General features: G+C 47.9%; 1 protein-coding gene across 3 annotated transcripts in view; it reads left to right on the top strand.

Moving 5' to 3' along the window:
* The window catches only part of LOC144491758 (laminin subunit beta-2-like), a 138,843-nt gene that overhangs the window by 91,976 nt on the left and 29,917 nt on the right, over window positions 1-16,950 (top strand). For 2 of the 3 annotated variants that reach the window (XM_078210013.1, XM_078210014.1), the window contains exons 20-23: window positions 597-760; window positions 4,255-4,284; window positions 14,636-14,860; window positions 16,424-16,641. In XM_078210013.1, coding sequence (XP_078066139.1) covers window positions 597-760; window positions 4,255-4,284; window positions 14,636-14,860; window positions 16,424-16,641 — 637 coding nt within the window. The remainder of the gene's footprint in view (window positions 1-596; window positions 761-4,254; window positions 4,285-14,635; window positions 14,861-16,423; window positions 16,642-16,950) is intronic. The other variant, XM_078210015.1, reaches the window with a different exon arrangement.

Genomic DNA, 16,950 nt, shown 5'->3' on the forward strand with positions numbered 1-16,950 from the left:
GAGAGAATCAGTGATGCAGGACTTCAATTATATAGTAACACGAGAAAAAATGGGGTTCTTCCCCCGACAGCAGAGACGGCCAAGAGGAGATTTAATAGAGGGAGAATCATAGAATAGTTACAACAGCACAGAAGGAGGCCATTCGGCCTGTCATGTACATGCCAGCTCTCTGCAAGAGCAACTCCGCTAGTCCCTCTCTTCCTTTTCCCTGTAGCCCTCCTCATTCTGAGACTTAGTCCCCATGTTCAACCATGTGAACCAATTGATGAAATACCACAACCGCCTTTAAAAGGCCTTTCTGTAATCTGGAAAAGTCTCTCTTATAGACTTTTTATACTGCGCACTGTTAACTGAAATTAGGAAATATAAAATTTTATTTCTCATACAGTAATGTAAAAACCCTTTTATTAACTTTCTAATTTTGGAATTTAATCTTCCATTCATTTTTTAAAGATATATATCTTTGAGATGAGGGATACGACTGGGTCCAGGCGTCCCCCTCATCCTAATCAGCAACCTAACCTTTCCTTCAATAGTAATATTGAACAAGTATTGTAAAGGTTTGCTATTTTTCTTCTTCCCTTCTTGACCAACAGATGTGCTGCTGGTTACTATGGAAACCCTGTGCTGGGTTCTGGGGAGCAGTGCCGCCCTTGCCCATGCCCCGGAGGCCCCAGCAGTGGCCGACATTTTGCCACCTCATGTTATCAGGATGCCAGAACGAGACAAGTGGTGTGTAACTGCGACCAAGGATACACAGGTAGGTGAGCTAAGGAACATTCTCTTGGGTGCTGGTTCCTGCAATGCCATAAAGAGGCTCTGGGGAATCAGAAAGGAGATGGTGAATAAAGGCGAGCAGATACATTGGCCACACTCCTTATTGAAAACTCTTGCGAGATTACCCTAGACACAAAGTGGTCGACCTGCTCCACCAGACTGGCAGAGAATGATACTCCTTCATGACACAGGACCAACAGTTTACAGAAAGTAACATTTTAGGGACAGATCATTCTGGATTACTTTTCTTCCGATCCCCCTTTCTTTTCTTCCCTCTCTCCCCACCATCTTTTCCTATCTGTTCCACCTCACAATCCACAATCTCCTTCTCTCTCCCTCCATCTCATTATGCTTTTTATCTTTTCTTCTTTTTCTCACATCTATCTTTCCCGCCCCTCCTTTCTCCAAGGACTGATTTTCTGGAGTGCCCTGGTCTTTGCCAAACCCCTCCCCCACACATCCCCCTCCTCCCACTTGTGGTATGAAAGTTGTTGGGGAGCCCGCCATCAGGAGGGGTGGTTGCTCCATCATCATTTCATGGCTAAGCGAATGTTAATAGCCTGGAAGTGGGATTTCTGTCACTCCGAGATGGGAAGTCGGCCTCGGAGAGTTACTGGTCAGTCGCAGAGCTGGCAGCTCTGTATTGCCAGCAGTCCCAGGCAGGGCGGCACGGTAGCACAGTGGTTAGCACTGCTGCTTCACAGCTCCAGGGACCTGGGTTCGATTCCCGGCTTGGGTCACTGTCTGTGTGGAGTTTGCACATTCTCCTCGTGTCTGCGTGGGTTTCCTCCGGGTGCTCTGGTTTCCTCCCACAGTCCAAAGATGTGCGGGTTAGGTTGATTGGCCATGCTAAAATTGCCCTTTAGTGTCCTGGGATGTGTAGATTAGAGGGATTAGCGGGTAAAATGTGTAGGGATATGGGGGTAGGGCCTGGGTGGGATTGTGGTCGGTGCAGACTCGATGGGCCGAATGGCCTCTTTCTGTACTGTAGGGTTTCTATGATTTCTATTCTATGATTTCTAGGAGTGGTGAGCACTGCTGGAACTACAGGCGGTCACAGTGAAGATTGTGGCTGCAGCCAGGTAACAAGGTAAGCAGGAGGAAGTGGAGGATTTCACCAGGGTCGAGGGATGGGTTCTAGAGGCTAGAGAGGAGTGGCAAAGGAAGAAATGGGATCTGGAGACAGTGCCTCTGGTGGGCACAGGGAACTCGCAAAGAAGGTTACAGCATCCCTTTGCCTGACAGCAGCTGATGCAGCACGGGACTCTGCTTGCTGTGGGTAAAATAGCAGTAAGGGAAGGATGAATAGCAGTAAGGGAAGGACCCCAAAGCGGCCATTCATTCACCACTCAATAGGCAGCCAGGCAGGCTACTTGATATTTCCCTGACCCTTGCACAATTTCATACAGGCTGGGGGTGCGTGGGATGCGGAAGAAAGGACATCTGCTAGATTTTGAGCTCCTTCCTTCAAACTCATTAATCCAGAAGTGTTAAAGCCAGCCTCATATATTTTCCCCCTTTCATATTCCTCTTCTTCATCTCACAGGCTTCATTTCTTTGTCTCCCTCTTTCCTGATGTCTTTCTCCATCTGCTTCAAACCAGGACCGGACAGAAGGCTGCTGGGAAGTGGCTTAGCTGGGATTTTTGATTGAGATATTTTAATATGAGCTTCCCAAATCAAACAAAATTGCTACAACAATGTGACAGTCAGTGTGCGTAGAACCCGTATCCCAGTGGGAGTTTGTGTGGGACCCGTACCCCAGTGAGAGTCAGTGTGTGTGGGACCCGTACCCCAGTGAGAGTCAGTGTGTGTGGGACCCGTACCCCAGTGAGAGTCAGTGTGTGTGGAACCCGTACCCCAGTGAGAGTCAGTGTGTGTGGGACCCGTACCCCAGTGAGAGTCAGTGTGTGTGGAACCCGTACCCCAGTGAGAGTCAGTGTGTGTGGGACCCGTACCCCAGTGAGAGTCAGTGTGTGTGGGACCCGTACCACAGTGAGAGTCAGTGTGTGTGGGACCCGTACCCCAGTGAGAGTCAGTGTGTGTGGAACCCGTACCCCAGTGAGAGTCAGTGTGTGTGGAACCCGTACCCCAGTGAGAGACAGTGTGTGGGACCCGTACCCCAGTGAGAGTCAGCGTGTGTGGGACCCGTACCCCAGTGAGAGTCAGTGTGTGTGGGACCCGTACCCCAGTGAGAGTCAGTGTGTGTGGGACCCGTACCCCAGTGAGAGTCAGTGTGTGTGGGACCCGTACCCCAGTGAGAGTCAGTGTGTGTGGAACCCGTACCCCAGTGAGAGTCAGTGTGTGTGGGACCCGTACCCCAGTGAGAGTCAGTGTGTGTGGGACCCGTACCCCAGTGAGAGTCAGTGTGTGTGGGACCCGTACCCCAGTGAGAGTCAGTGTGTGTGGGACCCGTACCCCAGTGAGAGTCAGTGTGGGACCCGTACCCCAGTGAGAGTCAGTGTGTGTGGAACCCGTACCCCAGTGAGAGTCAGTGTGTGTGGGACCCGTACCCCAGTGAGAGTCAGTGTGTGTGGAACCCGTACCCCAGTGAGAGTCAGTGTGTGTGTGGAACCCGTACCCCAGTGAGAGTCAGTGTGTGTGGGACCCGTACCCCAGTGAGAGTCAGTGTGTGTGGAACCCGTACCCCAGTGAGAGTCAGTGTGTGTGGAACCCGTACCCCAGTGGGAGTTTGTGTGGGACCCGTACCCCAGTGAGAGTCAGTGTGTGTGGAACCCGTACCCCAGGGAGAGTCAGTGTGTGTGGAACCTGTACCCCAGTGAGAGTCAGTGTGTGTGGGACCCGTACCCCAGTGAGAGTCAGTGTGTGTGGGACCCGTACCCCAGTGAGAGTCAGTGTGTGTGGGACCCGTACCCCAGTGAGAGTCAGTGTGTGTGGGACCCGTACCCCAGTGAGAGTCAGTGTGTGTGGGACCCGTACCCCAGTGAGAGTCAGTGTGTGTGGGACCCGTACCCCAGGGAGAGTCAGTGTGTGTGGAACCCGTACCCCAGTGAGAGTCAGTGTGTGTGGGACCCGTACCCCAGTGAGAGTCAGTGTGTGTGGAACCCGTACCCCAGTGAGAGTCAGTGTGTGTGGAACCCGTACCCCAGTGAGAGTCAGTGTGTGTGGAACCCGTACCCCAGTGAGAGTCAGTGTGTGTGGGACCCGTACCCCAGTGAGAGTCAGTGTGTGTGAAACCCGTACCCCAGTGAGAGTCAGCGTGTGTGGAACCCGTACCCCAGTGAGAGTCAGTGTGTGTGGGGGACCCGTACCCCAGTGAGAGTCAGTGGGTGCGGGGGACCCGTACCCCAGTGAGAGTCAGTGTGTGTGGAACCCATTATGAGTGAGAGGAGGTTTCTGTGGGACTATATCCAATAAGGATTTGGGAGTGGAGAGATTAGCCTGTATATTAATCACCAAGCTCCAGCCCCTCTCCAGTCTCCTGCCTGAATTTATCCATGTAATTTTTCTCACCCAGGGATGGTTAAGCGGTCCGGTGGAGGGCACCGTAAGTAATTGTACTTCTTGCACTGCTCATGATGCCATGCATGGCCCTTTGTGGTAATTGCCTTGCTCAATGGCCTCTAGGTTTCTGCATTAATGAGAAAGTCATTTTTTCTTTTTGTATTTTGTTATAAAGGCACATGGACCTTTTGTAGTAGAAAGACTTTCCTTAATCTAGCACCTTTTACATCCTCAGAATATCCCAAATGCTTCACGACCAATGAAGTATTTTGAAGTCTAGTCACTGTTGGTTTGCAAATACGGCAGCCAATTTGGACACAGCAAGCTCCCACAAACAGCAATGTGCTAACTGGCCAGTTCAGAGGAATACTGGCACTGATAGTGACATTGGGACCTCTTCCAAAGTGCAGCGGGAACCTGGGTTCCACTTCCTCAGTTGTGCACTGGGATAGTCAGTCTTGACAATGTGCTCAGATCACTGGGACGGGACTTTCTGACTCAGAGGTGTGAGTGTTTGCCAGTGGATGGATTCATACTCTGACCTCCCATTTACCCAAAAGCAGCCGTGTTTGAAACTCAACAGCAGGAAATGTTTTGAGAGGTAAAAGGAATCTTTGGCTTGCAAGCAAAATATTCGAGGCAGCCTGAGATAGTATACTGATCAACTAAAAATCTAAACATTGATTTAACATTTTCTGGTGGAAATTAGCTATCTTAATTTCTGTATTTTTTGAGAAAGAGTATAACATGATATTAACTCATTGAGAAATACCTAATAAAGCAATGTTATAAAGCAGATGTGGCAGTCCATATCATACTTTATGGTAAATTATCATCTCTGCGCCTTATCCTATTGATTCCCATTCCTAGTTATTTACTCAGCTTCTGGTTACATTGACTGGAAATCTTGTTTATTTCTCAAATTTTTAACCAGTGAGTGAACACCCAGCCCTGCAAACTCTTCCTTACTAACATCTGGGGCCTTGTGCTGGTATTGAGAGAACTGCCTCAGACTAGTCAAGCAAAGCCTGACATAATCATACTCATGGAATCATACCTTAAGGTAATTTCTCAGACACCACCATCACCATTCCTGGGTATATCCGGTGTCACCGGCAGGGCTGACCCAGTAGAGGTGGCGGCACAGTGGTACACAGTCGGGAGGGAGTTGCCCTGGGAGTTGTGAACATTGACTCTGGACCCCATGAAATCTCAAGGCATCAGATCAAACACAGGCAAGGAAACCTCCTACTGATCACCACCTACCACCCCTTCAGTTCCTCCCCTTCAAAGTCCATCACCAAGAGTGACTTGGCAAACTCGTGACCGAGCTGGTCACGTCCTGCAGGGCTGGGTCTGCGGCAATTGATAAGGGAACCAACAGGAGGGAAAAACATACTTGACCTCATCCTCATCAAACCCCCCCATCCATCGCAGATGGATCCATTGTATTCCAGACTCTATCAGTCGGAGTGGCCACCGCACGGTTCTTGTGGAGACAAAGTCACATCTTCACAGCGAGGATAACCATTGTCATGTTGCGTGGCAGTTCCATAGTGCTAAATGGAATGGATTTCAAACAGATCTATCAGCTGAATACTGGGCATCCATGAGGCGCTGTGGGCCATCAGCAGCAGCAGAATTTTACTCAATCATAATCTGTAACCTCATGGCCCGGCACATCCCCCAATATACCATTACCATGAAGGTGAGAGATTGACCCCTGGTGCAATGAAGAGGCCAGGATGCTGTGCCAGGAGCAGCACCAGGTTTACCTAAAAATGTGGTACCAACCCTGGTGAGGACTCCTTGTATGCCAAACTGTGTAAGCTGTGTGCAATAGACAAAGCTAAGCGATCCCACAACCAACGGATCAGATCTAAAAATAATAGCAAAATACTGCGGGTGTTGGAACTCTGAAATAAAAACAGAAAATGCTGGGGGGAAAAAGCCAGATGTCAGGCAGTGCCTGTGGAGAGTCGTACAGACTCACTATGTTAACACTGGCCTGGATTTTACTTTCTGAGGTTGGGTGCTTGCTTGACCTGACTGAATGTAAAATAGCGTGAAATGACAACTGGTGTGTGTCCAGCATTGTCACACGCGTGTGCAATAGTGAGGTCAGTGAGCATGCGTGTGAGTCAGTTCAGCACCCACCGCCAAATCAAGAGCCAATAAAGGTCATTGACAAGCCAATCAAATGTGATTTTATGTTGCTGAAGAAATTTTCCATTTCTTGCATGGGGAAAGCAGGTTGGCTGCCAACACATTTTAATCAGCTTCTGGTCCAAAAGTGGGATAAAAGGCCCTCAGAGCACAAGCTCATTCACTCGCATTGCCACTTTCTTTTGATTTCTGTCGCATTTCAAGTGGATCTCATCTTCCCCAGAAGCTTTGTTTGAAGATTGCAGCACAGGTGCAACCTTATTTGTAAAGCACAGTGCATCTCATCTGATAGGGATGGTTTATTCAGCTGGTGGGAACTCCTTTGGAGGAAGAGAGGGTCAGGAGGGAGGGTAGACCAGGGGAGCGTAGGCAGCATCCCAGGGAGAAACCTCTGAGAGGAGAGGCACGGTCTCAGTTGGTACAGGGCTAGCAGGAAGTTCAAAGCGGTCAGGTCTACAGGAGACACCATTTCCTAATAGCCAGAGTCTACAGGCGGCACTCTAACTACCTCCAAATGTCCGGGGTCCGGTGCCACAGGAAGCTCCACCTCTCTGCGGACACAGTGACAGCAATATGCCAGATGTTTCACGCTGGAAATCATTTCCAACTGTGTGCCCCCTGACAGTGGCTTTCAAGGTCACACGAGCCCTCAACTTCTACTCTTCGGGTTCTTTCCAGAGCTCGGTGGCGGGTCTGTGTTGTGCGTCCCGATCGGCTGCACACAGTTCCGTCAAGCTCATGGCTGAATTATCTTCAGACATGTCCGCACGTTTGTTCATTACTGGACAGACGAGACTAGCCAGGCAGAGAGAGCCGGAGGCTTTGCAGTCACATTCACCTGTCCCTGACCACCAACCAACTTGAAAGTTCTCCCTAACCTGAGGGGTGTGACTTCCTTCTGGAACAAAGTGTCCAGGTAACTCTCCCCCTCCCTGATGATCCACAATGTCCGCAACTCAGACTCAGCTCAGTAACCCTGAGTCGAAGTTGCCGAAGCTGCAGACACTTTCTGCAGATACGGCTGTCCAGGATTGCAGTGTGTTCCACAGATCCCCACACGCTGCAGTCACAGCACACCACCAGCCCTGCCTTTTCTGTTTAAGCTTATTTATTTAATTAGTCAATTTGTTAATATTTTACAAAGTTAAAATAATCAAAAGCTGCATTCACCTCGCTTAGAGACGAGGAAGGAAGCTCACTGCTGGAGGCTGAAACAAAGTAGAAACATTGTGCCTCTTTCTCCCTCTGCCTCGAATTCCCACCTGAACCAAATTCCCAACTACCCATTCAATCTATGTCTCCCTCACATGTAGGACGGGATTATACAGCCTCACTCAAGCAAGACCACAAATTACCACCCAAGGTCACCAGACATTTCCATGTCCGCCTCTCACCCGCATCGATTCCCTGGCGGGCGGGCGGGCGGTAGAATTCCAGCAGTCGTGTCCTGTCTGAATGCCCCTTTCTCCCACTTTTTAAACATTCTGCCTGGTTTTAACTGACCCATGCCAAACCAGGAGGGTCCCGCATTTGATCTTCAGCCTGTGTTGAGTTAATTGGTTTCTACTCCCCCAGCATTTGAGCTTAAGAGAGTTGCCCCTAGGTCAGGAAAAGGAGGTGTAAAGCAGACAGGCGTTCCTGTCCCTGCTCACTATGCAGTGATATCAATGGTAAGTTTGTGGGTGCTAACATTGAGTGAGACAGGTTCAGCTTTATCTGTGACAATATCTTCCTCAGACGGAATAACTTGGCAGCATCCACCATCCAGGCTGACTGAACAATAGCCACATGGATGATATGCCAGAAGGCAGATGCTGCTCAGGAATATGGATCCAGCCCTCTTTCCACCCCTTCTCCCAGCAGAAGTGAGCTGCTTTCAGGATAAAATGGAATAAATTATTGCAATGTTACTGGGCTAATTCTGCAAAGAATACAACTTCAAATTCTATTACAACCGTTGTGTTACGACCACAGCAGATGTTGTCTACTGAGCGAGCAAGATCCAGAGGGTAACCTACCTTACTGATCATAAATCCTTTTGTTCATTTTGAAAATGAGAGGAAAAGCGACTGACCACAAAAGCATGTGGTCCAGTGCCCCCAGTGACACCTTTAGGATTTCAAAATTTAAAAATTTGATTAAAAAGAAGACAAAACCTTAAGATAAGGTTAAAGTTACACAGTTAAAATTGTTTTACAGTACAACCACCGAAAAAAAGCACATGTATAATGTACAAGCTATTTCCTTGGCAACAACTGTCTTATAGATTTCAACTATAAAGTTCCAGTAATATTACCCAAGACAGGATTTGTTGTCACTTTAATATAAATATATCACACAACTCCTCAAGCACTTGCATTCAGATGTGGAAGACTTTCCTCGCCTGGAAACGGGATGGATGTGAATTCAAATTCACTTTCATTCTACCTCCCAGCACAGATCTGGTTTCCAGGACATTTCCCCCCACGCTGTCATCAAAGCTCGGCTAAACATCTTTCCTTAAATATCCCGATCCCATTGTCCTTAAACAGCTCTTTTAACTCAACTTCACCCTGTTATGTTTTCCAATTGCCTCTACTTTCAGGTCAATAAAATTTAATATACCTTCCCCTATTTACCTATGAAACTTCTGTAAGTTACAAAAGTTATTTTTCACCTCTGAACCTCCCTTTGAAATTCAACAGCTGAAAAGCCAAGTCTCCACTTACCTTGTTCTGCAAATTTTAGGTCCAACCTATTGCAATTGCAACACACCATAACCCCGCATCAGAAATGAATGAACCTCACACCTTTACACTTTAATCTCTCACTTCTCACAAACCGATCTCTCTTAATCTCCACAGTTTAATTATCGATGGATACATACACACGTGGAGATGTGGAGATACAAAGAACAATACAGCACAGGAACAGGCCCTTCGGCCCTCCAAGCCCACGCCGCTCCCTGCTCCAAACTAGACCATTCTTTTGTATCCCTCCATTCCCACTCCGTTCATGTGGCTATCTAGATGAATCTTAAACGTTCCCAGTGTGTCCGCCTCCACCACCTTGCCCGGCAGCGCATTCCAGGCCCCCACCACCCTCTGTGTTAAACTTCCCCCCCTCTCACCTTGAACCTATGACCCCTCGTGAACGTCACCACCGACCTGGGAAAAAGCTTCCCACCGTTCACCCTATCTATGCCTTTCATAATTTTATACACCTCTATTAGGTCTCCCCTCATCCTCCGTCTTTCCAGTGATAACAACCCCAGTTTACCCAATCTTTCTTCATAACTAAGCCCTTCCATACCAGGCAACATCCTGGTAAACCTCCTCTGCACTCTCTCTAAAGCCTCCACGTCCTTCTGGTAGTGTGGCGACCAGAACTGGGCACAGTATTCCAAATGCGGCCGAACCAACGTTCTATACATCTGCAACATCAGACCCTAACTTTTATACTCTATGCCCCGTCCTATAAAGGCAAGCATGCCATATGCCTTCTTCACCACCTTCTCCACCTGTGACGTCACCTTCAAGGATCTGTGGACTTGCACACCCAGGTCCCTCTGCGTCTCTACACCCTTTATGGTTCTGCCATTTATCGTATAGCTCCCCCCTACATTAGCTCTACCAAAATGCATCACTTCGCATTTATCTGGATTGAACTCCATCTGCCATTTCTTATCCCAAATTTCCAGCCTATCTATATCCATCTGTAGCCTCTGACAATACAGCAGAGGGTATCATAGAAATCCTACAGTACAGAAAGAGGCCATTTGGCCCATCGAGTCTGCACCGACCACAATCCCACACAGGCCCTACCCCCATATTCCTACATATTTTACCCACTAATCCCTCTAATCTACACATCTCAGGACACTAAGGGGCAATTTTACCATGGCCAATCAACCTAACCCGCACATCTTTGGACTGTGGGAGGAAACCGGAGCACCCGGAGGAAACCCACGCAGACACGAGGAGAATGTGCAAACTCCACACAGACAGTGACCCAAGCCGGGAATCGAACCCAGGTCCCTGGAGCTGTGAAGCAGCAGTGTTAACCACTGTGCTACCATGCCCCCCTCACTATCTGCAAGTCCAGCCAATTTCGTGTCTACCGCAAACTTACTGATCACCCCAGTTACACCTTCTTCCAGATCGTTTATATAAATCACAAACAGCAGAGGTCCCAATACAGAGCCCTGCGGAACAACACTAGTCACAGGCCTCCAGCCGGAAAAAGACCCTTCCACTACCACCCTCTGTCTTCTGTGACCAAGCCAGTTCTCCACCCATCTAGCCACCTCCCCCTTAATCCCATGAAATCCAACCTTTTGCACCAACCTACCATGAGGTACTTTGTCAAAGTCTTTACCAAAGTCCATAAAGATGACATCCACGGCCCTTCCCTCGTCAACCATTCTAGTCACTTCTTCAAAAAACTCCACCAGGTTAGTGAGGCATGACCTCCCTCTCACAAAACCATGCTGACTATCGTTAATGAGTTTATTCCTTTCTAAATGCGCATCCATCCTATCTCTAAGAATCTTCTCCAACAACTTCCCCACCACGGACGTCAAGCTCACTGACCTATAATTACCCGGGTTATCCTTTCTACCCTTCTTAAATAACGGGACCACATTAGCTATCCTCCAATCCTCTGGGACCTCACCTGTGTCCAGTGACGAGACATAGATTTGCGTCAGAGGCCCAGCGATTTCATCTCTCGTCTCCCTGAGCAACCTTGGATAGATTCCATCAGACCTTGGGGATTTGTCAGTCTTTATATTCCCTAAAAAACCTAACACTTCCTCCCTTGTAATGGAGATTTTCTCTAACGGTTCAACACTCCCCTCCGAGACACTCCCAGTCAACACATCCCTCTCCTTTGTGAATACCGACGCAAAGTATTCATTTAGGATCTCCCCTACTTCTTTGGGTTCTAAGCATAATTCCCCACTTTTGTCCCTGAGAGGTCCGATTTTTTCCCTTACAACCCTTTTGTTCCTAAAGTATGAATAAAATGCCTTGGGATTCTCCTTAATCCTGTCTGCCAAGGACATTTCGTGACCCCTTTTTGTCCTTCTAATTCCTCGTTTGAGTTCTTTCCTACTTTCTTTGTATTCCTCCAGAGCTCCCTCCGTTTTTAGCTGCCTGGACCTAACGTATGCCTCTCTTTTCTTTTTGACCAGTCCCTCAATTTCCCTGGTTATCCACGGTTCTCGAATCCTACCCTTCCTATCCTTCTTTTTTACAGGCACATGCCTGTCCTGTAGCCCTAACAACTGTTCCTTAAAAGACTCCCACATGCCAGATGTGGATTTACCCTCAAACAGCCTCTCCCAATCAACAGCTGCCAATTTCTGCCTAATCCCACTAAATTTACCCATGCCCCAATTCAACACCTTACCCTTGGGACACCACTCATCCTTTTCCATCGCTATCCTAAAGCTAACAGAATTGTGGTCACTATTTGCCACATGTTCCCCTACCGAAACTTTGAAGACCTGACCGGGCTCATTCCCCAGTACTAGATCCAGTATAGCCCCCTCTCTAGTCGGGCTATCTACATATTGTTCCAAAGAACCTTCCTGTACTCATTTTACAAATTCCTCCCCATTCAGAGTCCCAGCTCTAAGCGATTTCCAGTCTATACCAGGGAAATTGAAGTCTCCCACTACAACAACCCTATTTTTCCTGCACCTATCCAGTATCTCCTGACATATCCGTTCTTCCACTTCCCTTGGACTGTTGGGGGGCCTGTAGTACACCCCCAGTATACTAGTGACTGTGCCCTTCCTGTTTCTGAGCTCCACCCACAGTGACTCGTTACACGACCCCTCTGAATTGTCCTCCCTCTGCACTGCTGTAATATGTTCTCTAACTAATACTGCTACTCCCCCACCTCTTTTGGCCCCTCCTCTGTCTCGCCTAAAACACTTGTACCCCGGAATATTCAGCTGCCAGTCCTGTCCCTCTTTCAACCAAGTCTCTGTCATCGCAACCACATCCAAATTCCTCGTAAGCATTAAGGTCCTAAGTTCGTCTGTCTGACCTGCTACGCTCCTTGCATTGAAGTAGATGCACTCCAGACCTCCAGGCCCAGTGAGGTCATCCTCCCCCAGAGTGCTCTTCTTCTTTGTCAGCCTTGTCCTGGCCCCAAGCTCGTCCCCAGCCTCTACACTTGTAGACCTAATTTTTTTGATCCCCACCCCCTTCCATATTAGTTTAAACCCACCCGAACTGCACTAGCAAAACTCCCAGCCAGGATATTCGTGCCCTTCCAATTTAGTTGTGACCCGTCCTTCTTGTACAGGTGCCATCCTCTCTTGAAAACTTCCCAATGATCCAGGAAAATGAAGCCCTCCCTCCTGGACCAGTCCTTTAGCCAAGCGTTCAATTGTACTAACTCCCTATTCCTAGCCTCACTGGCACGAGGCATTGGGAGCAACCCAGATATTGCCACCCTGGAGGCCCTACTTTTTAGCCTATTTCCCAACTCCCTGAATTGCTCTCATAGGATCCCCCTGCTCTTCCTATCTACGTCATTTGCACCAATGTGTACAACGACATCCGTTTCTTTATCGTCCCCTTTTTAATATGCCTCCTATCCGCTCGGAGACATCCAGTACCCCAGCACCAGGTAGGCAGACTACCATCCTGGAGTCCCGTTCGCACCCACAGAATCGCCTGACTGTGCCTCTAACCGACACGTCCCCCACCACTATTGCTCTCCTAATTCCTCTCTTTCCTTTCTGGGCCACAGAGCCTGACTCTGTGCCAGTGACCTGGTCACTGTGGCTTACCCCTGGAGAGTCATCCTCCTCCACACTATCCAAAACAATATACTTGTTTTGGAGTGGGACAACCACAGGTGACCCCTCCACTAATTGCTCACTAAGAGCCGTGCCCTTCCTGCTATGAGAGACAGCCACTGGAGTACTCTCTGGTACGTTACCCTTCTGACCTTTACTCCTCCTAACTGTGACCCACGTGTCTACCTCCTGAGGCCCCGGTGTAACTACTTGCCTATAACTCATGTCTATTAGTCCCTCATTCTCCCTGACTAGACTAAGGTCAGCAATCTGCAGCTCCAGTTCCGTGACGCGGTCCCTCAGGAGCTGCAGTTCCATGCACCTGGCGCAAATGTGGTCCTCTGGGTGGCTAGGTGTTTCCAGGAACTCCCACATCCCACACCGGAAGCAACAAACTGGCCTATCACTCGTAGTTACCCTTTTCCTTTATAGGTTTGGATAAAAATAACTTACCCTGCTTCACCCTTTCCGCTAAAGCCCTTACAGTTCACACTCTGCTTCCCCACTCACTCCGCTGCCCGCTCCCAACGCTGCCTGCTCCCGACGCTGCCCGCTGTATACTGCGGCCTCCCTTTTATACTTTGCGCGCTTAAATAAAAAAACTACTAAAATGTCCGCCCACGTGACCCTGCGCCCGGTCTACTTCCGGTTTAAAATTAAACTTTTAAATCATTACAACCCCGCGAAAAAAAACATAATTAAAGTCGCTCCCTTACCCTTTTTACTGCATCCACCAAACACTCCTCTCTCTCTTGCTCCAGATGAACAATGCCGGCACTGGACTGGGGTGCGCACAGTAAGAAGCCTCACAACACCGGGTTAAAGTCCAACAGGTTTATTTGTAATCACGAGCTTTCGGAACGCTGTTCCTTCATCAGGTGAGTGATGAACGAACAGTGCTCACTTGATGAAGGAGCGACGCTCCGAAAGCTCATGATTACAAATAAGCCTGTTGGACTTTAACCCGGTGTTGTGTTTCTTTACCTGTACAAAATATCAACATAATCCCAAAAAATATTTTAAAAATTAACATCCATCATCACAGTTGGAGAAGTTAATTTCATTTTTTAAGAACTGGTATCTGCTCATGAAACAGTCAGATTGTTATTAAAATCACAACCGGTTCACTAATGTCCCAGCAGAGTGGGAAATCTGCCACCATTACCCGATCTGGCCTAGATGTGATTCCAGTTTCGTACCAACATGTTTGACTGTTAACTGCCCTCTAAAGGTCTGGCAAGATGATCAGTTGCATAAAAACCATTAGCAATGGTTCAAGAAGACAGGTGATCACCTCCATCTCAGGGTAACTAGAGATGAATGATAAATGGTGGCGCTGCCACTTGAAGACGGAAAAGGAATTGCTTTTAAATTGAAGGAAAAAAAGCATTAAGATCAAAAATAAAATTCTCTCCCTTGTTTCTGTTGACAGGTTCCCGATGTGAAGAATGTGCGCCTGGTTACTATGGTAACCCCTTACTGCCAGGCGGTAGGTGTTTGCCCTGCCAGTGCCACAACAACATTGATGTCAGCGATCCTCAGTCGTGTGATCGACAGACGGGTCAGTGCCTGAAATGCCTGTACAACACGGAGGGGGTTCATTGCGAACATTGTCGGCTGGGTTACTATGGTGACGCCTCTCGACGCAACTGCAGAAGTAAATTTTACATTTTGATATATGAGGTGATGCGGGGAGAATTGTTTCTACTGAGCATGTTGTTGTGAATAAGCTGCCGGAAATAATGGTGAAAGGAAATTCAATGATAAATTCCAAAAGGCAATTTGATAAATACGGTAAAAGGAAACATTTGCAGGTCTGTGGGTAATGAGCGAGCGGAGGAGTGGGTTTTATTGGAAAGCTCCACAAAGGAGCTCTCGGAAGCAGATAGACTAAAGGGCTTCTTTGTCTGTTGCATAACGTCCTAGAATGTGTTCCCAAAATGATGGTGAGTTTAATCTGTCAATGTGTTATTAACATGTCAATCACCCAGCAACACATGGCACTGACGAGATACCCATGAGTTCAATACTATTAGAAAAGCAAAACACTGTGGGTGCTGGAAATCTGAAATAAAAACAAAAATTGCTGGAAATACTCAGCCGGTCAGGCAGTACCTGTAGACAGGGGAGCAGAGTTAACAATTCAGGTTGATAACCTTTCATCTGAAGTTCTGATGCTGCTCATTGAGTTGAGAAATGCCATAAATTCCTCGATTATTTGAGCCGCATCCTTGTTATCCTGACAAAAATGAGAACTTGTACTCAACCTTCCTGGGAATTATAGAAATTGCTGCATTTGTATCTTAATTACCCATTAAACTCACCACAGAAAGTTAGGGTTGGAACTTAACATATAAGGGCATTTACAATTAGATTCTACCTCTTCAGCTCATTAGGCAGAACATTTAAACTTTGGAGCCTCAATCTTGCAGGCAGTAATCTGTTCCCACACTCTCATTAAAGTCAAAGTTTTTCATATTTTCCTACTTTTCTCTCAATCAAATCTTTCCTTCCTTCTCTTTACAAATCTTTCTGGACAGGGGCGGCACGGTGGCACAGGGGTCAACACTGCTGCCTCGCAGCGCCAGGGACCCAGGTTCAATTCCTGACTTGGGTCACTGTCTGTGTGGAGTTTGCACGTCCTCCCCGTGTCTGTGTGGGTTTCCTCCGGGTGCTCCGGTTTCCTCCCACAGTCCGAAAGACGTGCTGGTTAGGGTGCATTGGCCGTGCTAAATTCTCCCTCAGTGTACCCGAACAGGCACTGGAGTGTGGCGAGTAAGGGATTTTCACAGTAACTTCATTGCAGTGTTAATGTATGCCTACTTGTGACAATAAATAAACTTACTTGAATATGATTTGATTCTCATTCACCCTATTTCCTGTTCTGCCATTTCTATTTCTCTCAATCCTTAAATCTCATTGGTTAAGGAGAGAGATTGTTGGTTCCATGGTTCACTGAGGCCGCTGATGTCCTGCTGCCTTTAGCTGTTCACACATACAACAACTTAGAGCACAATATATATTTGAGTTGAAAAGTGAGGGCTGAGGTCTCACCCTCAGGGAATGCTCTGAGATGTCCCATTTCAGCAGATTCTGGGCCATTCGTGATGGGACCAATTGTAAAATATAATTTTTATGGTTGGTCAAAATTAGGTAATTAATTGAAGATTGCTTTTAACTTCATTACTTTTACTAAATAGTGTTTTGTTGCTTGGCACAGAGTGTACATGTAATCATCTGGGCACCAGGCGAGACCAGTGCCCATCGAAGGATGAGTGTGAATGTGATCGAACCACAGGGCAGTGCTCCTGCCTACCCAACGTGGTAGGCCAGAACTGTGACCGCTGTGCCCCAAACCACTGGAACCTGGACAGTGGGTCAGGGTGTGTTGCTTGTAGGTGTGCCAGCATCAATTCCTTCAGCTCCAGCTGCAATGAGGTGAGTCAGGAGCAGAAGTTATGGTTGCTGCAAAAATGTAAATTCAGACTGGGAGACTCTGAGCTGATAGATCATTGCCAGAGCAATATCTCGTCCATTTAGGGATTATTCCGGCTAGATTAATGCCCCAGGGCTGTCTCTCAGTTAGTAGGCTGTAGGTTCAGTCAGAAGATCTTGGGCCCGATTTTACCATCAAATTGGGCCTGTTTTTGGGCACGAAAACTTGGTAAAGTCAGGCGTGTGGGGAGTAGCGCGATCCGCGCCAGCCTCCGCGCCAGTTCCCTCTTTACCAAAGCTCAAAAATGGCCA

The sequence above is a fragment of the Mustelus asterias genome, chromosome 3 (genome assembly GCF_964213995.1).
Source record: "Mustelus asterias chromosome 3, sMusAst1.hap1.1, whole genome shotgun sequence".
In the NCBI taxonomy this organism is placed as follows: domain Eukaryota; kingdom Metazoa; phylum Chordata; class Chondrichthyes; order Carcharhiniformes; family Triakidae; genus Mustelus; species Mustelus asterias.